Source organism: Entelurus aequoreus, linkage group LG20 (assembly GCF_033978785.1).
Source record: "Entelurus aequoreus isolate RoL-2023_Sb linkage group LG20, RoL_Eaeq_v1.1, whole genome shotgun sequence".
NCBI lineage: Eukaryota > Metazoa > Chordata > Actinopteri > Syngnathiformes > Syngnathidae > Entelurus > Entelurus aequoreus.
Genome location: NC_084750.1, coordinates 31193562 through 31217260, shown reverse-complemented (window position 1 = coordinate 31217260; position 23699 = coordinate 31193562). Strand labels below are relative to the sequence as shown.

Below are 23699 nucleotides of genomic sequence, written 5' to 3'. Positions count from 1 at the left end.
GCTTTGTTTCCCTCTAGTGGCTTGTTGTGGGAGGAGGGTTTGAGACACAGAGCACACCTGATCACAATCATCCCCACAGCTACTTGTACAGATTGCTCACACCTATCCATCATTGCTGGTTATTTCCTGTGTCCTTCCATGCACACCAGACCACTCCGGCTCTCCAGACCATTCGATGTTGGACTTTCAGTTGGTATTACTTTTAATTTGCTAGTTTTCTTTCCTTTTTGCTCTGTTTCTTGCCTGCCCCCTTTTTAGTTTGTTTATTTGCTACTTTTTTTCACCTTTTGGAAAAAAAATTTGTGGCACTAGTTGTTTCCCTCTAGTGCCATTGTTTTATGTTTACTACCCTAGTGTTGTCAAAATAAAAATGTGTTTTATTGAGCACACTCTGCCTTTCTGCTTCGGTTCCAATCTGCTACTTGGAAACATCACAGCCCGCCACCGCATTGAAAGGATAGTAACCCGATAAATGTCAAACACACGAAGCGAACAAATGAAGATGGTGTCCCCTAGGGTGTAGGGTTAAATTAGCTCTGCTTCTTCCTACTCCTTTTTTGGACATGTTAAATTGTGTAATTGACTTCAGTGTAACTTTGTATGCAACATGATACTGTATGTATTGAAATTACAAAATTGGTAATAAATCATACATTTATTGTATTATTATATTGTATTTTTAATTGGGGTTTTAGTTTTTTGAGAGGCTGAAAAAATAAATTGTGGTCACCCTAACAATGATTCAATCAATAATACATTATTACACCAGTTAAAATAAAGTAAAACTACACTTACACTTTGCTGTGCGTCGTTTTGCAGATGATGTGGTCCTGATGGCTTCATCTGGCCAGGATCTTCAGCTCTCACTGGATCGGTTCGCAGCTGAGTGTGAAGCGACTGGGATGAGAATCAGCACCTCCAAGTCCGAGTCTATGGTTCTTGCCCGGAAAAGGGTGGAGGGCCATCTCCGGGTTGCGGAGGAGACCCTGCCCCAAGTGGAGGAGTTCAAGTACCTCGGAGTCTTGTTCACGAGTGAGGGAAGAGTGGATCGTGAGATCGACAGGCGGATCGGTGCGGCGTCTTCAGTAATGCGGACGCTGTATCGATCCGTTGTGGTGCAGAAGGAGCTGAGCCGGAAGGCAAAGCTCTCAATTTACCGGTCGATCTACGTTCCCATCCTCACCTATGGTCATGAGTTTTGGGTTATGACTGAAAGGACAAGATCACGGGTACAAGCGGCCAAAATGAGTTTCCTCCGCCGGGTGGCGGGGCTCTCCCTTAGAGATAGGGTGAGAAGCTCTGCCATCCGGGGGGAGCTCAAAGTAAAGCCACTGCTCCTCCACATCGAGAGGAGCCAGATGAGGTGGTTCGGGCATCTGGTCAGGATGCCACCCGAACGCCTCCCTAGGGAGGTGTTTAGGGCACGTCCAACCGGTAGGAGGCCACGGGGAAGACCCAGGACACGTTGAAGACTATGTCTCCCGGCTGGCCTGGGAACGCCTCGGGATCCCCCGGGAGGAGCTGGACGAAGTGGCTGGGGAGAGGGAGGTTTGGGCTTCCATGCTTAGGCTGCTGCCCCCGCAACCCAACCTCGGATAAGCGGAAGAAGATGGATAGATGGATACACTTACACTATCAGGTTAAGGATATTTGAAGTGTAATGATAAATAAATGGGTTATACTTGTATAGCGCTTTTCTACCTTCAAGGTACTCAAAGCGCTTTGACAGTATTTCCACATTCACCCATTCACACACTGATGGAGGGAGCTGCCATGCAAGGCGCTACCAGCACCCATCAGGAGCAAGGGTGAAGTGTCTTGCCCAAGGACACAACGGACGTGACTAGGATGGTAGAAGGTGGGGATTGAACCCCAGTAACCAGCAACCCTCCGATGGCTGGCACGGACACTCTACCAACTTCGCCACACCGTCCCGTAATAAATAAGTGGATAAATGTGTTTCTCTCATGTTGCAGCTGTGTACTTATAACTTATCTCTATCTACCTCTTTCTTTTGTCCATAATACTGTTTATAAATAAATATTAGGGTCTTTTTTAAGTTAATTTAAATTATGCAAGCGAGTAATAACCTATGATTAATCCAAATTCAGAAGTGTGATTAATCTAGTTTTTAAAAATGTACTCATTTGACAGCACTATGAGTGTAAATATGTGTATACAGTACGTGTATATAGTTATGTATATATTTGTTTATGTATATTCATATTTTTTATATATATTACTACTCAGGGACGTGCACATGATTATAGAGGGGAAGGGGCTCAAAGTCAGAAAAGGGCAGGAATTTTTTTTTTTGGTCCTTTACACAATATGGAAATTAATGTAAAATTAAATTTGCTAATAGGAAGCTAACTACTTAGCTGTGTGTCCTTTGTAGGTAAAAGTGATTGCCATTTCTTTTGTGTCAACAAATTATGGTCATAATGAGTTAATTCACATTATCATAGGCTTGGAAGACATGAAAAGCAACAAAACACTGGTTTATTATTAGGCTATTTATTGTTAAAGATAAGCACTTTAATATTGAACATTGAACAGTGCAACATGAACTTTGAAAAAAAATACAAAAATAAATACCCAAATGGAAAAAACTTCAATGTGAAAATCTGTCCTTCTTCCCTTAACTTGATGAAAACACCATCAAGTTGTAACTTATGGTCTATCTCAGACTAAACAACTGAAACGCAATACAGGGCCAAATATATGGACCAGGGGCCAGTAGAGGGCTGTATCCTTTCTTTTTTTGGCATAGTGCTGCAGGCATAATCAACATGAATCAAGTTTAAATACAGATAGTAATATTCCTAACAGATAACCTAAATCTTATAGCCCCAGAATGCTGAAATTATTATTATTATTATTATTATTATTAATAATAATAATTATTATTATTATTAATTAATTATTATTATAATTATTATTATAATTATTATTATAATTATTAATAATTATTATCATCAATAATTATTATTATTATCATTATAATTCTTCTTCTTCTTGTTATCATTATTATTATTTTGTTAACCCACACAGTAATAGCAAAGTCACAATAAACTTTATATCTAAAACTCTACTGTGAGAAAAATGTGATCCGCCGTAAACACAGTGCATTTTATTTTGAAAATTAACCCGGTGTTTTATTTTGTATTTTGTTCACTACTTCCTGTCCCGCACGATCCGCTCTGCTCTGTGCGGACTTGATGTGCCGTGCTCAATTGTTGCGCCGTGCTCCGACGTCCGGCAAAAACAGAAGCTGACACATTGAATAATAGAATAATACAGCGTTTTTCTGAAATATTACCCATATTAGATGCTGAATAAGTGGACGGCGACTAGACCATAACTCACAGGTTCAAGTTGCTCCCCTGTCACGTCTCAGGGGGCAGTTGGCTCTCTCTCCTCTCACTTATTCACTCACTCGCACTCTCTCTCTCTCTCTGGCGGAAGCGGCAGGCTCAAACAACCCGGTATTACAAGAAAACGTGGAGTTTTTGTACCGCTGTTTTTTTTTTTTACATCTCTGACAGGAATTTATTAATGTTGTTTAAAGGAAAAAAAGAAAAAAACACACACACACAGGCAGAGGGCACTTTTTAAGACGAGGCAAAAAAGGGCAGGGGCTCGAGCACCCATAGGGCCCTATGTGTGCATGTGCCTGTTACTACTACTACTATATACTAGCTACTACTACTTCATATTCTAAAGTGCTGTTTTTACAGTATTAATAGAAGCGCACACTTTACTTGTGAATGTAGTAGTACATGTTAAACTTGTTTTTACTGATGATGCATAACCGTAACGAAAAAAACATATCTTAACACTGACGTGTCTCAACACACTGTCTTAATATGTATCTACGTTTTTTTCCTACTTACATGACTTGTTTTTCTTTTACTCAATATAAAGCTTTGTTTCCTGTCATTTGAGTCAGTGAATGGTCACCACATGCTGTAAAAGACAAATGATGAATGCAAGTTTTTATTTTGACGTTTTTATTCTGATTCATGAAATGTTTTACTTTGGTGTTTGCCCTCTCACAAACATAAATAGGACTGTGTCCTTCTCGTGCAGTAAAGGGCATCGTAACCTACCATTTAAATATAAAATATTATCCCCCCTTTATGAAGTCCGTCTGACAACAGTAAGCAACCCAAGCGACCACCACCAGCATCTCTGTGTCCTCTCCTGTGATGACCTTGTCAGCCTATTGGGGCAGAATGACAGCCTGTGATTGGCCAATTGTCAGCCTGAGGGCACTTTTGAATGCAGTCACTCAGACGCAGTGCAAAGCAGGGCCAAAGTCAAACATGACCAAAAGGTTACATTTATTATTTTAAAAAGTATTGTCATAAGTATCATCGTCCAAACACATCTGATGTAAGCTACTGTAGTGCACTTTGTGTCCACAAACAAATGATCCCTACCTAATTTCTCCGATTTTGTTTTATTTAAAGAAAAAGAAAAAACATTGAATTTAAAAAATAAAAATCAGATTAACAAAAAGTGTGTATAATTAGTTTATATACTGAATGTGTACAACAACAAAAAAAACAAATTATTTTGTGCATTTCATTTATAACAAAAATAGGTGATCTCCATTAGACAAACTAACACTAATCAGCCTGTTTAAAGAGGGTGAACATTTATGCGGACACTTACTTTTTACATCAGGGTTGTCCAAAATGTTTTCACTTGGGGTCGCATACTGAAAAATGAAAGAATGCCAGGACACTTAGATACATTTTGTGCAATAAAAATGCTCAACCCAATTTAATGTAATGTAATGTAATCAGTATATGCTAAATTATTTATTTTTTTTAATCTTGTTTTTTTGTTATAGGTGACAAAGCAAATAGAAGTTTGTGATATCTGACACCTCACTAATCATAAGTGAGGGCCAATAAAAAACTTGAGCTGGGCCAAAAATGCTCCCTGTGATGCACTTTAAATAATATATATTAACTGACACCAGTTTGTAAAAATCAGCTTTTTTTTTTAACAACTTTTTTGTCAAAAAAGCCTAATTTATTTTGACCATTACTTCGTTTCAAAAATATATACAAGACTGAAACAGGCACTGTATTTGGTATTGAAGTATCTATACCCAACCATGATATTGATCTCACAAGAATAAGTAACATGTGGAGATTGAATATTCACTGTGGTAATGTCAGTGGAGGCACCACATGAAAATACATGAGGTGTTATTTTAAGGTGTGACATTCTTTGGGCATATTGGGTTCCTTTTGTGTATGACCAATACATTGTTGTTCTTCCTGTTAAGAAGCCACCACCTTATTTTCTTCTGGTTTTGACTCCTCTGCTTTTGCTTCTTCTGGTTTTGACTCCTCTGCTTTCGCTTCTTCTGGTTTTGACTCCTCTGCTTTCGCTTCTTCTGGTTTTGACTCCTCTGCTTTCGCCTCTTCTGGTTTTAAATCCTCTACTTTTTCCTCTTCTGGTTTTGACTCCTCTGCTTTTGCCTTTTCTGATTTTGTTTCCTCTGGTTTAGGAGCCTCCACAACCCCTTCACTGCTACACAACTTGCTGCAAGAGAAAGCAAACAAACTAGTATTTGCAGTTTTCTGCAAAGCATCTAGTTAGTGAGGCTATCACTGTTTTTTCTTTCCATGTTTTTATGTCTTTCTGAGTTCAATGAGCTGAGGCAGATACATACTAGCACTAATATGTTGCAATGCTGTTATGCACATGACAACATGAGGTGGAATAATGAGCGTTTCCAGGATTAGTGATGGAAAACATGACCAGAAAGTGGAAAACATACCTTGCAGATTCCATCCCTTTCTTCAAAAAAGCACAGATGGCACTCGGACTCTCTAGCTGTTTTTTCAGTGATTCCAGTTGAGCAGTCCATGCGGCCTTCTCTTTGCTGTTCTCACCTGGAAGTAACATGAGCAACTAGTTCAAGACAACATGTGGGCCATTGCACCTAATCCGTGCCATTTGCGACCCTACAGAACATTTCAAATGTATAAATGCTTTATAAAATGAAGGACAGGATAGGATTAACCTTATTTATCCCACAATGGGGAAATTATGTGGTTGCAGTGCAGATTCAAAAAAGTCCACAAAAATGTATTAAAAGTAGGCCGAAAGTCCCAAAAGTGCCACCACTCATTGTGCAGTCAGAAAGTTTTTTAATGTATTTATTAATTTTCATCATTTATATTTTGTATATAGCTTCAAAAAATCATTTTTACAGTTAGCTTACACGGGTGGTTTATAGAGAAACATTTTCTTTTATTGTTTTCTTTATGTGTAGCACAGGGTAAAAACACAAACAAGAGGGAAACATTAAAAAAAAACAAAGGAGGTTATAAAAGAGCACAAAGCTGCTGCAAACAGCTTCCACTTCAGCATACATACATAAAGCAACAAAAGTAAAACACAATGAAAAACTATTGCACCCTGCTTAAATAAATAATAAAATTACAGCAGTAGTAGCAGCAGTAAAAAAAAAAAAAAAAGCGCAGTGGGACGTTGATTTACGAACCCCTCATTGTACAAACCTTTTTTGATTTACGAAACATGAGCCAAATAAAAACATGCTTTGTTGTTTGATTGATTGATTGATTGAGACTTTTATTAGTAGATTGCACAGTGAAGTACATACTCCGTACAATTGACCACTAAATGGTAACACCTGAATACGTTTTTCAACTTGTTTAAGTCGGGGTTCACTTAAATTGATTCATGATACAGATATATACTATCAGATATATACTATCATCATAATACAGTCATCACACAAGATAATCATCATAGTATATACATTTAATTATTTACATTATTTACAATCCGGGGTGTGGGATGTGGAGGGGCGGGGGGTTAGGTTTGGTTGTTATCATCACTTCAGTCATCAACAATTGTATCATCAGAGAAATGTACATTGAAACAGTGTAGGTCTGACTTGGTAGGATATGTACAGCAAGTAGTGGACATAGAGAGAGAGAGAGAGATCAGAAAGAATAAGAAAAAGTATCTCCTTTTTTTATTATTTTCATTTGATTATTAACAATCCGGGGAGGGTGTTAGTTTAGAGTTGAAGATGCCTGGAGGTGTACTTTTAGTGCGGTTTTGAAGGAGGATAGAGATGCCCTTTCTTTTACACCTGTTGGGAGCGCATTCCACATTGATGTGGCATAGAAAGAGAATGAGTTAAGACCTTTGTTAGATCAGAATCTGGGTTTAACGTGGTTAGTGGAGCTCCCCCTGGTGTTGTGGTTATGGCGGTCATTTACGTTAAGGAAGTAGTTTGACATGTACTTCGGCATCGGGGAGGTGTAGCGGATTTTATAGACTAGGCTCAGGGCAAGTTGTTTTACTCTGTCCTCCACCCTGAGCCAGCCCACTTTTAGGAGTGAGGTGTGATCTGGGGTGGAGGTCTAGAAGTAATCTGACTAGCTTGATCTGGGATGTTTGGAGTCTAGATTTGAGGGTTTTGGGGGTGCTAGGGTACCAGGAGGTGCATGCGTAATCGAAAAAGGGTTGAACGAGAGTTCCCGCTAGAATCCTCATGGTGCTTTTGTTGACCAGAGAGGAGATTCTATAGAGGAATCTTGTTCGTTGGTTGACCTTTTTGATTACCTTGGTTGCCATTTTATCACAGGAAAGATTAGCCTCTAGAATGGAACCTAGGTATGTGACCTCATCTTTGCTGGTGATAACATTGTCACCCACTTTTATAGTGAAGTCATCGACTTTCTTAAGGTTGATGTGGGACCCATCCAGGATGGATTCTGTTTTACCCAAGTGTATGGATAGCTTGTTGTCAGCGAGCCAGGTGCAAGTTCTACAGAGTTCAGCACTGAGGATTTTCTCCACCTGTGACTTGTCCTTGTCTGATACCAGCAGGGCCGAGTCATCCGCAAACAAGAACAATTCACAGTCGCATGCTGATGACATGTCGTTTATGTATATTAGGAACAGTAAAGGCCCTAATATACTGCCTTGGGGGACTCCACAGCTTACTGAGAGGGGGGGGCACGATGCCGTTCACCTCTACCACCTGTTCCCTCCCCTCCAAGTAAGATTGCATCCAGCTCGATGAGGTTTTGTCAAAATCGATTGCTCTGAGCTTATCCAACAGTATAGAGTGGTTAACGGTGTCAAAGGCCTCCTGAAGGTCCAGCATGACCATGCCGCAGTATTTGCCCGCGTCCACCTCATGTTTGATGTGGTCGGTCAGATAGAGAAGGCATGTGTCAGTGGAGTGGTTAGTTCTGAAGCCGGATTGGAATTTGTACATGAGTTTATTAGTAGCAAGGTAACTATCGACCTGTTCGTAAACAATTTTTTCCATTATTTTCGAAATGGAACTGAGAATAGAAACAGGTCGGTAGTTGCCAGGTTCCAATTTGCCTCCTTTTTTAAAGAGGGGAGTTGCTCTTGCTATCTTTAAATCTTTTGGTACTTGGCCTTGTGAAATTGAGAGGTTTATTATGTGCGTGATGATTGGGGCAATGGTGAAGGCAGCTTGTTGATTTTATTTTCGCCGGCTTTGGTCCAGTTGAAAACAAAGACCATGGTAGGATGAAGGAGACCCTAAATCCTGTGTAGGCCGCGGGTCCAGACGCCGCGTCCTCGACCGTCAGGGACTGGGGAGAGGCAGCGTGGACCCCCGCTATGCCGTCTCTACTGCAGACCGGGGGTGTTGATGTCGACAGTCACCTCGTTGACCGCCGCCGCGTTGTTCTCCGCAGTGCTGTTCGCCGCCGCGCTGTTCGCCGCCTGGCCGCTGTCTTCATCGATGTCTGGGTCGTCCTCCACCGCCGCCACCAAGCCGCCGATCGTTTTGATGAACGGGTTGAAGTCCTCTGTCGAGCCGCCGATCGCTGGAGCACAGGTGAGCTCGGGTTGCGATGAGCAGATAGGAGGTCTCGTAGCTAAGTTAGCTTCAATGGCGTCGTTAGCAGTAGCATTGCTAGGCTTCGCCAGCCGGGACAACATTAACCGGATGGTTACAGGTCCAGGGTTAAGTTCAGTGTCTCCTGAGAGTAGAAGTAATAGTAGTATTGTTGATCTTCGGTCTATCCTTCCAGTCAGGGGCATGTTTCTTCTGTTTCGATCTGCAGTCAAGCACGAGGCTATCACGGGGCGGTATAGCTCGGTTGGTAGAGCGGCCGTGCCAGCAACTTGAGGGTTGCAGGTTCGATCCCCGCTTCCGCCATCCTAGTCACTGCCGTTGTGTCCTTGGGCAAGACACTTTACCCACCTGCTCCCAGTGCCACCCACACTGGTTTGAATGTAACTTAGATATTGGGTTTCACTATGTAAAGCGCTTTGAGTCACTTGAGAAAAAGCGCTATATAAATGTAATTCACTTCACTTCACATTAGCTCCGAAGCTAAAGTGCTTCGCCGATTGGGCGAAGCACTGTGATTGTCCATTTCACGTTCACGACTCTCATTTTCAAGAGGGTAAAGTATCCGAGGTGGTTTAAAATACAAATCCGTGATCCACAATAGAAAAAGGAGAAAGTGTGGAATCAAACGAGCCTTCGCCTGTATGCTATCGTGGGAGCGAAAAAAGATGTGACCGCTCCCCATGACGACTACTGCCCCTTGTATGAACCTTGTCTCTGTGTAGGAATGTTTAGTTCACCTACAAACCCCGTTTCCATATGAGTTGGGAAATTGTGTTAGATATAAATATAAACGGAATACAATGATTTGCAAATCCTTTTCAACCCATATTCAATTGAATGCACTACAAAGACAAGATATTTGATGTTCAAACTCATAAACTTTTTTTTTTTTTTGCAAATAATAATTAACTTAGAATTTCATGGCTGCAACACGTGCCAAAGTAGTTGGGAAAGGGCATGTTCACCACTGTGTTACATGGCCTTTCCTTTTAACAACACTCAGTAAACGTTTGGGAACTGAGGAGACACATTTTTTAACCTTCTCAGGTGGAATTCTTTCCCATTCTTGCTTGATGTACAGCTTAAGTTGTTCAACAGTCCGGGGGTCTCTGTTGTGGTATTTTAGGCTTCATAATGCGCCACACATTTTCAATGGGAGACAGGTCTGGACTACAGGCAGGCCAGTCTAGTACCCGCACTCTTTTACTATGAAGCCACGTTGATGTAACACGTGGCTTGGCATTGTCTTGCTGAAATAGGCAGGGGCGTCCATGGTAACGTTGCTTGGATGGCAACATATGTTGCTCAAGAACCTGTATGTACCTTTCAGCTTTAATGGCGCCTACACAGATGTGTAAGTTAGCCATGTCTTGGGCACTAATACACCCCCATACCATCACAGATGTTGGCTTTTCAACTTTGCGCCTATACTAATCCGGATGGTTCTTTTCCTCTTTGGTCCGGAGGACACGACGTCCACAGTTTCCAAAAACAATTTGAAATGTGGACTCGTCAGACCACAGAACACTTTTCCACTTTGTATCAGTCCATCTTAGATGAGCTCAGGACCAGCGAAGCAGAAGGCGTTTCTGGGTGTTGTTGATAAACGGTTTTCGCCTTGCATAGGAGAGTTTTAACTTGCACTTACAGATGTAGCGACCAACTGTAGTTACTGACAGTGGGTTTCTGAAGTGTTCCTGAGCCCATGTGATGATATCCTTTACACACTGATGTCGCTTGTTGATGCAGTACAGCCTGAAGGATCGAAGGTCACGGGCTTAGCTGCTTACGTGCAGTAATTTCTCCAGAAATTTATGAACCCTTTGATGATATTACGGACCGTAGATGGTGAAATCCCTGAATACCTTGCAATAGCTGGTTGAGAAAGGTTTTTCTTAAACTGTTCAACAATTTGCTCACGCATTTGTTGACAAAGTGGTGACCCTCGCCCCATCCTTGTTTATGAATGACTGAGCATTTCATGGAATCTACTTTTATACCCAATCATGGCACCCACCTGTTCCCAATTTGCCTGTTCACCTGTGGGATGTTCCAAATAAGTGTTTGATGAGCATTCCTCAACTTTATCAGTATTTATTGCCACCTTTCCCAACTTCTTTGTCACGTGTTGCTGGCATCAAATTCTAAAGTTAATGATTATTTGCAAAAAAAAAATGTTTGAACATCAAAATATGTTGTCTTTGTAGCATATCCAACTGAATATGGGTTGAAAATGATTTGCAAATCATTGTATTCTGTTTATATTTACATTTAACACAATTTCCCAACTCATATGGAAACGGGGTTTGTATTTTGGGCCTCGCAGCGCAGCCATTTTGCTGCCCGGCAGCACATCCATTGTGGGTGGCTGATCGATCTCCGGTGCTCGTTCAGTCCACACAGCAGTGCCGCTGTTAGCTATTGTGCTACTTTGTGTCCATTCCAAATAAAGCAATGGACAAGTGATGTGTGGTTTAAAACACTCATAACACTGCCTCCTCCTCCCACCCTCTTTCTTACACTGAACACCAAGAAGATTGACCGTTTTATTATTTTAAAAAATGAATTTTGTGATATCAAACTGCGAGTGCACCACAGGCCCAACTATGGGTAAATAGCCCCATTGCCTTGTGGGTCAGCTTATTTAGGCAAAGGCTAAGGGAGCACACCCTGACAGAAAAGCAATGTGCTGGCGGTGCGCAATAGGCGGGCCTTGAAAGATTAAGGACCCGGCAACCTCCTGCAGTCATGATGGGGGGCTGGTCGTCATGGGCTCACCCACGCCACCAGGTTCACCTCATTGTGGTGAAGATAGTGCTACTGGAGAAAGCGCACCTCCTTTGGCACTTAAATATCTCCTTGCGCAGGTACCCACTTCTGACCATGGTGAACAGTACCTGGACTAACATCTGGTTGAAGTCTGACGGCGATGGGGTTTCTGGCAACGGGAGCAGGTTTGAATGGACTGGAAGCTCTTAGCTAGAACCCTGCACGGCAGCAGCACAGGGTATAGGTCGCTAACAGCTCGGTTGAGTGGAAGCTGTTTTCGGCAGACCCCTGTGTGTTTGAGCAGCCTTATTTAGGGACGGCACTGCTCACCTCAATTGAGGACGGGCCTAGAAAAGGTGGCCTAAAAATTGCCCACTCAATCTCGCCTGGATAGGATACCGCACCTATCGGGCCATTCCATACCTGCGGTCGAAATAAATAAAAAAAATCATGCAACTTGAAACTGGCAACATGGAATGTAAGGACTCTCCTGGACTCGTACGGCAGATCTGACAGACCTCACAGAAGAACTGCCTTGGTTGCTGCAGAGCTGAATCGCTACAACATTGACATTGCAGCCCTGAGTGAGACCAGGATCCTGGATGAAGGCTCTCTAACTGAGGAAGGTATGGGCTACACATTCTTCTGGAAAGGCTACCCCTCAGGAGGACAACATCTGCATGGTGTAGGACTGGCCATCAAAAACACACTGCTGCCAAGACTCACTGAAACACCTGTTGGCATTAGTGAAAGACTAATGACCCTCCGTATCCCCCTGGTCAGGAATCGCTACGCCACACTTCTCAGTGCTTATGCACCGACCCTGCCATCTGAGAGTGAGGTCAAGGATTCCTTCTACCAGTCACTTGATGAGGCTCTCTGCCGGATCCCCAAGAATGACAAGATTTTCTTGCTTGGGGATTTTCATGCCCGAGTGGGACAGAACAGCAGGATATGGAGTGGAGTACTTGGCAGACATGGGGTTGGTCAGGTTAACTCAAATGGGATGAGACTGCTTACTCTCTGCTCAGAGCATAACCTGACCATAACCAACACCATCTTCCAGCAGAAGGCTAAATATAAGACTTCATGGATGCACCCCCGTTCTAAACATTGGCACCTGATAGATTATATCATAGTAAGGCGTAGTGACATCAAAGACGTCCTCATCACCCGTGCCATGAGAGGTGCAGAGTGCTGGACAGATCATCATTTGATTATGACCAATGTCCACATGCAAGTGCGCCCTCCCTTGAGACGGCGAGGACCCAAAAGGAAGAAGCTAGACTGCGCCCGCCTGGAAAACCCTGATCCAAGAAATGACTTTCGCCGCTCCCTGGCTGAGAAAATTGGGGCGGTGGAGTCTTCCTTGAACTCTTCTGAGAACTCTTCTGAGAACTCTATTGACCAGAACTGGAACTCTATCAGCTCGGCTCTCTATGAGGCAGCAGCCCAAACAATTGGCTTCAAGAGCAAGAACCACCAAGACTGGTTTGATGAAAACTTGGACACATCCATGTCCTGTTGAAGGATATGCACAAAGCACACAGGGCAACCCTAGAGAACCCTTCATCCAGTAGCACCAGGCAGAAATGGCAGAGAGCTCGAGGAGAAGTTCAAAGGGCTGTTAGGAGGATGCAGAATGAGTGGTGGAGAAAAAAGGCACATGAAATCCAAACCTTTGCCGATAAAAATGACATGCATAACTTTTACAATGCAGTCAAGAAGACCTACGGCCCAACAAACCGCTGCATCACTCCCCTGAAAACAGCAGACGGCCTGTCAACCTTGAAGGACCAACCTAGCATCCTGCTGAGATGGGCGGAACACTTTAGTACCCTGTTGAATCAGGAATCTGATGCAGACCCCACTGTTCTGGATGAACTGCCTACACTTCCCGTCATGCACAATTTGGACGAGCCCCCAACCTTCCTGGAGGTCCGATCAGCTACCCGCTCCCTCAAAAACAACAAATCCCCCGGTAATGACAACATCCCGGCTGAACTACTGAAGCAAAGAGGATGCTTCTGCACAAGAACATTGCACCAGTACATCACAAAGATCTGGGCTGAAGAGAACGTCCCACAACAATGGAGAGACGCCAATGTTGTCACTATTTACAAGAACAAGGGTGACAAGGCTGTCTGTGGCAACAGTAGGGGCATTTCACTCCTTGCTGTTGCCGGTAAAGTTCTGGCAAAAGTGATGCTCCAGAGGCTGATTAATAACATCACTGAGTCGATACTGCCTGAATCACAGTGCGGGTTTAGAAAGAATAGGAGCACAGTGGACATGATTTTCACAGCTAGACAGCTGCAGGAAAAATGTAGGGAACAACATCAGGACCTATTCATGGCCTTTGTCGACCTCTCCAAAGCCTTCGACACTGTTCAGAGAGAACTTCTATGGGAAGTCCTCCTCAAGTTTGGCTGTCCCATTAAGTTTGTTAACACCCTCCGTCAGTTTCATGATGGAGGGTCAAGAGTCTGCCCCCTCCCCTGTACATACAGGAGTAAGGCAGGGGTGTGTACTAGCACCAGTGCTTTTTAACATCTTCTTGCTATGTGTTACCAAGCTTCTTCACAAAGAGATTGAGGACAGCAGCGGTGTGACAGTGGACTTTCGTCGAGATGGCAACCTCTTTAATATCAGGAGGCTTCAGGCTACCACCAAACTGCAGAGGGAGAGAATTGTTGAGATGCAGTACGCAGATGACTGTTCTTGTATCTCACAGCCCACAAGACCTCCAGTCTGTTCTTGCGGCTGCGGTGAGAGCAAACAGCAGGATGGGACTGACCGTCAACACCAGCAAGACGGAAGTAGTTTGCCAGTGGAGCTCCAACAAGCCATCTACATCACCTGTCTTCACTGTTTCTGGAGAACAAATACCAATCGTTCCATCCTTCAGATACCTGGGAAGCATTCTTTCTGATGACAACACTGTTGTAGTGAGGTCCAGAACAGGATCAAGCAGGCAGCGGCAGCTTTTGGGAGACTCAGGCGTCGGGTCTTCCAAAACAAGAACCTCCATCTCCACACAAAGGTCTCTGTCTATCAAGCTATCTGCCTCACTACCCTCCTCTACAGCTGTGAAGCCTGGGTAACCTACAGCCGTCACATCAAGGCCCTAGAGCAGTTCCACATACGCTGCCTTCAGCGCATCCTGGGGATCACATGGCGTGATCGTGTGCCTCACTCTGAAATACTCTCAAAAACCAACTGCAGGAGTATTGAGGCCATGATCACCCTGCACCAACTACGATGGCTGGGCCACGTAGTAAGGATGCCCTCAGACCACCTGCCTCGCAAAGTGTTGTACGGCCAGCTACACCATGGTCGTCGCTCTGCTGGAGGGCAGAAGAAACGATATAAAGACCAGCTGAAGACTGCACTAAGGAAGTGTAAAACCAGACCTGAGGCCCTGGAGGGTGTGGCTGCTGATCGTAACACCTGGCGTCAGCTGTGCCAGGATGGCACCCGCCTGCTGGAGGAGGATAGGACAGCCAAGAGACAGGAGAGAAGACTCAGGAGGAATACACCTACGGTTGCCGTTTCCACCACCACATTTACATGCCCTACCTGCAGTAGGGTTTGTTTATCCAGGATAGGGCTATTCAGCCACCAACGAACTCACCGATAGAAGTGGATGTCGTCATCGGACTCGATGGACAACCATAAGCAAGTAAGCAAGCACCACAGGGCTAATACCAGTGTGTGTGCGTGTCGGCAGGGCGGCTACCAAGGAGGACAGTTCAGCTAGTTGTTTTGACTTTGTTGTTAAATTGAAAGTTGATCCATCACCCCCTTGTTTTGTTTGTTTGATATACAGTACTGTATAGCTTTTTATATCGTGCTCAAAGTGTCCAAACTTTTACCTAGACCTAAAAAATGGACATTTGTAGAGGCTGAAACCCATTATTAATGTTTATACTGTTTCCTATGAAAAAAACTTGCTTCATTATATGAACGTTTCTATTTAGAAACCCTGTTCAAGAGCCAGTTCCATCACGCAAAGTGTCCTGAAGATTAATCTGATTACATATTCTATACATACAATTTAAATAATGTATTTAAACTATCTTGAACACTGGAACACTGGATAAAGCCTACCGTCATTTGTTTTTTTTGTAATTATTATATTTGTATTTATTTAATTGTATTATTATTATTATTCTGCACTAAAAATAAGTGATTAAACAATTTGTTTCCCATTTATGAATCGAAAATTAAATAGTATAAAAATCAGGGCTTTCTGGGAATGCGGTGGGACTGAAAAGTCTGGGGCAAAATGTTTGTCCCACTATACCGCTGCCCACAAGAGACATCTTCGAAAATAATGTTTTTGTTTTTTTAAATGGATGCCGAAAAATTCCAATTTTTTAAATTAAAATTATTTAAAAAATAATTAAAAGTGGAATAATGGAGCAAACGGGTGTAATATCATTGGAGTTTGTATTTTTTAAACGCTAATAACACAAAGCTGACATGCAGGCTGTAAAATGATTTTCAAAGTCTCTACAGTATATTGTGTTGGTTTTGAAAAGGAAAAATATCAAAATGGCCACCACATCCTTTGATTTTTTAGTGTGCAGCCCTCACTGAAAAAAGTTTGGATACCCCTAATCTACCGAAACGTGAATACAGCAACTAAGTGTATTTTCTTTAAAAATAAAATAATACAGTAAAAAGTCTTTATTTAAAATTAACACTTAGGTCGCGTACCTAGATTTTCCATCCGTTCCTCTTAAAATTACAGAATCTTCCATAAGTCACATGGTCTACAGGAAGTTGCATCATTCTGTTGCAACCTATTCTGTTTTGCATACAAGAGTTTTTTGAGGTAGGAGCTGTGTCACAGAAGCAATTAAACTTGTATCCTGATGTACTACTGTATTAAAAAAATGTTTCAACCCAGGGAGCTGACTGGAGGTTACAGGATATGAGTATCAGAGTGACTATCAAATACTACAGTGTAAGCCATACTTGCCAACCTTGAGACCTCCAATATCGGGAGGTGGGTGGTGGTGGTGGTGGTGGTGGTGGGGTGGGGGGGGGTGTGGTTGGTGGCGTGGTTATTTACCACTAGAATTCACCAACTCGAGTATTTCATATATATTTCATACATATTTCATACATTATATATATATATATATATATATATATATATATATATATATATATATATATATATATATATATATATATATATATATATATATATATATATATATATATATATATATATATATATATATATATATATATATGTATGAAATACTTGACTTTCAGTGAATTCTAGCTATATATATATATATATTTATTTTATTTACATAAAATAAATACTTGAATTATCTATCCATTAGATGGCAGTATTGTCCTGTTTAACTTCTCTGTTCATGACTGAGAACTCATTTCGGCCACCGTGTTCAATGGAGAAGTCTGTTCTACATATTTACAGGCAACATACACCTTCCCCTTCGAACTGTCCTGGATGAACTGAAATTCTTGTTTCCATTCGTTTTGGAACTTGCAAGCGTATTTATATTGTGGGAAAGCGGACGTGAGAATAGGCTGTCCCCACTCAGTCTCCGGTCCGCATTGAGCTGGAAGGGGCGTGGCCTCCAGCTCCGGCTGAATACCGGGAGTTTGTCGAGAGAAAATCTCTGCCGGGAGGTTGTCAGGAGAGGTGCTGAATAACGGGATTCTCCCGCTAAAAACGGGAGGGTTGGCAAGTATGGTGTAAGCTTAGAAGTGACATTATTTTACTTACCTTGCAGATTACTGAATTCTGTCTGTAGTGCTGTCGCCTCATCATTTAGTGTTTTCTGCAGGGAAAAAGAAGAGGAAAATCATGACTTTTTTAAAAAAATGTTATCAGTGCCAAGAACAGAGACGCATTGTTTTCACATAGTATTGATATAATACAGACCTGGGCATTGTACGGCCCGCGGGCCGCATCCGGCCCTTTGCGCATCCCTGTCCGGCCCGCGTGAGGCCAATCAAACATTTCAAAATAAATTTCAAAAAGTATCTATGTCGAGTGTGTGCAATACAACGGTGCTGCTTTTGTTTTGAAAAGCGTTATTTGTATTACTTCCGTGTGGACGTATGCGCGTGTGCGATTGTGAGTGAATTGAACGGCGCAATAACAAATTACAAAATAAAGTTTAAAAAACATCTATGTCGTGCGCGCAATACAACTGTGCTGCTTTTATTTTGAAATGTGTTATTCATGCCATATGTCCGGGGGGAACCTGTGAGTGCAGGTGCACAGCGACAAGTGATGAGACGCTAAAAAAAGAAAAGTTGATGACGAATGGCGTGTTTTGGACTGGCAAGTATTTCTTTACATAAATTAATGGTAAAGCCGTGTGCTTAATTTGTGGTACACAGCTTGCTGTGTTTAAATATCATTTTAATCGCCGCTACACGAAGAAACACGAGGGAAAATACCGGAATGTGTCTGATGAAGCGCGCGCAAGGGAGGCTGATGCGTTGATGGTAAAACTGCAAACCCAACAAGGACTTTTTGCCATATTTCACACCCCCAGAGATGCAGCCGTCAGGACAACTTTCGTCATTTCTCACAAAAGCGCCAGAAAAAGTAAGGCGTTTTCTGACGGAGAGTTTATTAAGGAGTGCTTATTGGACTCTGTTGCGCTGTATGCCCGGAGACAAGGACTGTTTTTCGCTAACTTTGGATGAGATCTCTGATGTACGTGACACCTCCAGCTGCTCTTCTTCTTACGTGGGATAACTGCAGACTTTCAAATCACGGAGTAGGTGGCAGCCATGCAGTCAATTAAAGAGACAACCACAGGTAATGACTTGTTCACAGAGGTAAATGCGTGTTTGGACATGTTAGGACTGAAATGGGACAAGCTGGCAGGTGTAACAATCCAATCCAATCCACTTTATTTATATAGCACATTTAAACAACAAAATGTTTCCAAAGTGCTGCACAACAATATTAAAAACAATATTCAAATATTATCCTTAGCTCCACCAATGACTGAATAAAAAGAAAAAACAATTACATATAAAACCAATACAAAAAACAATATAAAATAAATATGATTAAAAACTATTTTTAACAACAGATGGTTGTCCAAATCTGATGGGGAAAAATGTTGGACAATGCAGGATAAAGTGACCATCAAAAGCAATCTGCTTTTGTATAAAGTTAAGTGAGGTTAAATTAAATTATTATTATTATTATTAATTATTATTATTATTATCATCATTATTATTTATCTTACGGTATATCAAAAATAATATTGAGCAAAATTTAATTGAAATATTGTCGTGTGGCCCTCCAGCAGTGCTCGGGTTGCTTATGCGGCCCCCGGTGAAAATTAATTGCCCACCCCTGATATAATATCATTATTTGATTCATCATGGGGCTGGGCGATATGGTCTTTTATTAATATCTCAATATTTTTAGGCCACGTCACGATACACGATATATATCTCGATATTTTGCCTTGAATGAACACTTGATGCATGTAAATCACAGCAGCACAAATCACAGCATGATTCTATGTGTCTACATTAAAAAATTATTGTTCATACTTCATTAACATATGCTTATTTTAAACTTTCATGCAGAGAGGGAAATCACAACTAAGTCAATTTACCAAAACTGTATTTATTAGCTGCATAATAGGAAATCAAATAGTATATGTCCTTCGCTATGTGGTAGGTTCCTGCGGACGTTATCTCCTTCTGTTGTTGATTATTTTTTTCATACGGTGTTGATCTGGAAATAGTTGCTTTGGCATTTTGTTGGTGTGGCACCGAACGGAGATGTTGACAGGCAGAGTTTCAAGCACTCTTCATTCTCTAGCGGGTGACTTTTTTTGAAATGATGCTACATTAGCAGTGGTGCTACTTTTTGTACCAACGCTTTTGCCGCATAATTGTTCAACATCTTCCCGCTTGAAGCCAAACCACAGCCAGACAATGGACCCCGTGCTGTTCTTCTTGGGAACTAAATCTTCCTTAATTTCTTACTAGATTCGCACCTTCTCTCTCTCATATTACCACCCGCACCACTCCGCTAGCATCACTGCTAACGTTACCATGTCGCTACCTGTCTGCTCCGCGGGAGCGTGTGACGTTGCACACGTGACGTATGTAAGAAGGTGCGCTTCTTTTAAATCTCTGTGAGAAGGAGAGACATGAAAGAGTGGGAAACTCCTGTAGTGTAATGCCCGCAGCTAAAAGCAACTGCGTGAGAACGTACACTCAAATATCTCAATATAGTCATTTTCTATATCGCACAGAGACAAACCCGCAATATATCGAGCAGGGTTTCCCACACATTCATTTATTTGTGGCGGCCCGCCACGAAAGAATTACGTCCGCCACAAATTTAAAAAAATTAAAAAAATTAAAATTAAATATATATATATTTTTTTTTTTTATTTTTTTTTTTTTTGTCCTCTCCAGCTTCTCAGGCAAATCATATAGTTGATGTAGATGCCCATATCGGCTGTTCAGATTTACTTTACAAAAGAGAAGTGTAGGATACTTCTTGGCAGTTTATGGGAAACACTGTCGAGTATGTCGAGTATATCCCAGCCCTACTTAAATAAATAAATAAATAAATAAACTTCATCATAACGATTACTTCCCCATTGTTTTTGGTACATATAAATATGTGCTTCCGTGAAAAGAAACTCGTTCATGGACATTGTGTATAATACTTTATGTCGGTCGACTGTTCTGTCATGTTTTTTTTGTACTCAAATTTGTCATTGATTGATTAAAACAATAAATGGCAGTTGTGCAGCTGAGATAGGCTCCAGCGACCCCGAAAGCGACAAGCGGTAGAAAATGGATGGATGGATGGCAGTTGGATTGTAGCACTTTACAATAACAGTCACACTATACTGAAGCAGGTGGAGTCGATAAAAGGCCAGCCCAGAGCATGTTAAAATGTTACTGTTTTTGGGGGGACAAATGACAAAACCAGTGAAGTTGGCACGTTGTCCATCAATCCATCCATTTTCTACCGCTTGTCCCTTTCGGGGTTGCGGGGGGTGCTGGGGCTTAGCTTTATGTAAATCGTAAATACAAACAGAATACAATTATTTGCAAATTCTTTTCAACTTATATTCAATTGACTACACTGCAAAGACAAGATATTTAATTTTCGAACTGAGAAACTTGTTTTGTTTTTTTGCAAATAATCATTAACTTAGAGTTTAATGGCAGCCACACATTGCAAAAAAGTTGTCACAGGGGCATTTTTACCACTATGTTACATGGCCTTTCCTTTGAACAACACTCAGTAAAGGTTTGAGAACTGAGGAGACCAATTTTTGAAGCTTTTCAGGTGGAATTCTTTCCCATCCTTGCTTGATGTACAGCTTAAGTTGTTCAACAGTCCGGGGTCTCCGTTGTCGTATTTTACGCTTTATTTGCGCCACACATTTTCAACGGGAGACAGGTCAGGACTACAGACAGGCCAGTCTAGTACCTGCACTCTTTTACTACGAAGCCATGTTGAAATAAGCAGAAAAAGAAAAAGACGTTGATTGGATGGCAACATATGTTGCTCCAAACCCTGTATGTACCTTTCAGCAGTAATGGTGCATTCACAGATGTGTAAGTTACCCATGCCTCGGGCACTAATACACCCCAAACCATCACAGATGCTGGCTTTTGAACTTTGCACCTATAACAATCCGGATGGTTCTTTTCCCCTTTGGTCCGTGAAAACAATTTGAAATGTGGACTCGTCAGACCACAGAACATTTTTCCACTTTGCATCAGTCTACCTTAGATAAGCTTGGTCCCAACGGAGCTGGCGGCGTTTCTGGGTGTTGTTGATAAATGGCTTTCGCTTTGCATAGTAGTTTTAACTTGCACTTAAAGATGTAGGGACGAACTGTAGTTACTAACAGTGGTTTTTCGGAAGTGTTCCTGAGCTCATGTGGCAATATCCTTTACACACTGATGTCTGTTTTTAATGTAGCACCTTCTGAGCTATCGAATGTTACGGCCCTCCGCTTACGTGCAGTGATTTCTCCAGATTCTCTCAACCTTTTGAGGATGTTACGGACCGTAAATGGTGAAATCCTTAAAGCTCTGATTGCTGTGTTTATTTTTCGAAATTGACAAGTCAATAAAAATTACCCCCCGACCTACGGATGATGTTTACTATTGTCATTTTTCAAACATTCTTACCACAGCTCCTTGGCATGGTTCCACGTCTGCCTTTGCCTTCTGTGATTTCCCTTCTGCTGACTCAGCTGCCTCCTTCAACGACGTCTCTTCCTGGTTTCTTTCCTGTACTTGGTTCTCAATGGACATTTTCTCTTCCTGGTATCCTGCCAGCAAGCTGTGAGTCACCTTCACCTTGATGCGCTTGAACCGATTCTCTATGTACTCTTTGTCGTGCTCACTTCTGCGAGTTTTGATGACCACCACCAACACGACAGTCACAGCGATGGTCAGGGGCAGCAGGAGTTGTATCTTCATCTTCTTACCTGGGCGTCTCGTTTGCGACACAATGCTCTACATGTACGGCATAGCGCTTTTTAGTTAGCGTCCAAGTGTACCTTCCAAGTTATCTTCTTGTCCAATTTGTGTATTTGAAGGAGAATAAACGCAGTGAAGGATCCCGCGGCACTCTCCGAATGAGCGCAGGTTAACGTTAGCTTACAGGTGTGTCGTAAACACGCCCATGTGTGTCGTGAAACTGCCTCGTGGATCAATACAAATGTCGACACCAAAGTGATATCAGCGTCGTGTTACAGTTTTTTCCAATTGCTTACACACTAAATTTTAAATGTTCACACAGTAAGCAAAACCACTGTGCAGATTTGCCTAATATTAGGCATAGATTCTGCTTCAGTTTTTGCGAAATATTATACACAATGCTTTACCATACTTGCCAACCTTGAGACCTCCGAATTCGGGAGGTTGGGGGTGTTTGTTGAGGTGGGCGCCTGGGCGGGGGCGGGGCTAAGGGGGAGGAGTATATTTATATGTAGAATTCACTGAAATTAAAGTATTTTATATATATATACACATAAAATAAATACGTGACTTTCAGCGAATTCTAGCTATATATCAGTGGAGGCTCCTCCATAGAGGTGGAGGAGGCCTGGCCTCCCTAATAATTTGAGAGAAGAGAGAGATTTAAAAAAAACAATAAATATATTTATTTTATTTATTTATTTTAACAAAAAACATATTTTTTATTTTTTATATTCATATTATTTTAGTTTTGTTCATAAATCTAAATGTTCCCATGGCTAAAACCCAATATTGCAATTGTAAAGCAACAGGCCAGATTTCCCTATCAGTTTGTATTAAGGGAGGCCAGGCCTCCCCTAGGAAATTAGCTTCTCATAGAAGTCAATGTAATGCATGCTTTTTCATGCCAATATGTGATTGGCCAGATCACTGAAAATGGGTGGGCAACGGAGGCCTGGCCTCACCATGCATTGTGTCCAGGGCTGAAAGATTGACATTTTGTTCGTCCAATCACATGCTACTGGTTCATTTGAAATCAATCCTTTCCTTTCCTAATCAACACAGAAGCCATTTTGAGAATTCGCCAGCCACTTCAGTCAACCAAACACTCGCCATAGTGGCTACGAGTGTCCTATCAACTTGTGCTTTTCAGGAAATTTAGAGAACACCCCTGGCTATCATCCGTGAAGTTTATAGCTCATATAGCCAAATACTTTTGCTTAAAACGACCTCGGAAATCGGCGAGATTATTATAGTATTTCTCAGTAAATGAAGCCAGCACCAAGCCAGCACCAACCTGTGGAGTGGAGTCCAGGAGAGAGCATGCCGCCCCTCAGCTAAACCAGATGTGAGTTGAACTAATTAGATGTCTCTACCAGTGTTACACCACTAGTTCTCAGTAGTAATAACACTCCATTTTGTCTGTGTTTCTCAGCAGATAAAGCCAACTGGAACCATATTTTTACATATTTTATATTAAATATATTGAATAAAACTACATATGATAAAGAAAGTGTTATCTTATCTTTTTTATATG

General features: G+C 41.8%; 1 protein-coding gene across 2 annotated transcripts; it reads right to left on the bottom strand.

The window, feature by feature from the left end:
* Positions 1-3007: 3007 nt before the first annotated feature.
* si:ch73-347e22.8 (translation initiation factor IF-2) lies at positions 3008-22380 on the bottom strand. 2 transcript variants are annotated; one of them, XR_009822196.1, is made up of 5 exons: positions 21869-22380; positions 17445-17499; positions 5804-5918; positions 4681-5565; positions 3008-4225 (listed from the first exon to the last, which is right to left on the bottom strand). XR_009822196.1 is itself a non-coding variant. In XM_062029970.1 (4 exons), the coding sequence occupies exons 1-4, from the start codon at positions 22160-22162 to the stop codon at positions 5301-5303; spliced, it is 729 nt and encodes a 242-aa protein (XP_061885954.1). In that variant the 5' UTR covers positions 22163-22380; the 3' UTR covers positions 3009-5300. The 2 variants fall into 2 exon arrangements, 1 of the variants encoding a protein (XP_061885954.1); XM_062029970.1 differs by having other exon boundaries at positions 3009-5565.
* Between the last annotated feature and the right edge of the window lie 1319 nt (positions 22381-23699).

Excerpts from the sequence above, each read along its gene's own strand:
- si:ch73-347e22.8 (XM_062029970.1), bottom strand. The coding sequence starts at position 22,162 with ATGAAGATACAACTCCTGCTGCCCCTGACCATCGCTGTGACTGTCGTG. Across the intron at positions 17,500-21,868 it reads AACCATGCCAAGGAGCTGTG|AAAACACTAAATGATGAGGC; the intron begins GTAAGAATGTTT and ends TTTTCCCTGCAG. Across the intron at positions 5,566-5,803 it reads AAAGGGATGGAATCTGCAAG|CAAGTTGTGTAGCAGTGAAG; the intron begins GTATGTTTTCCA and ends TTTCTCTTGCAG.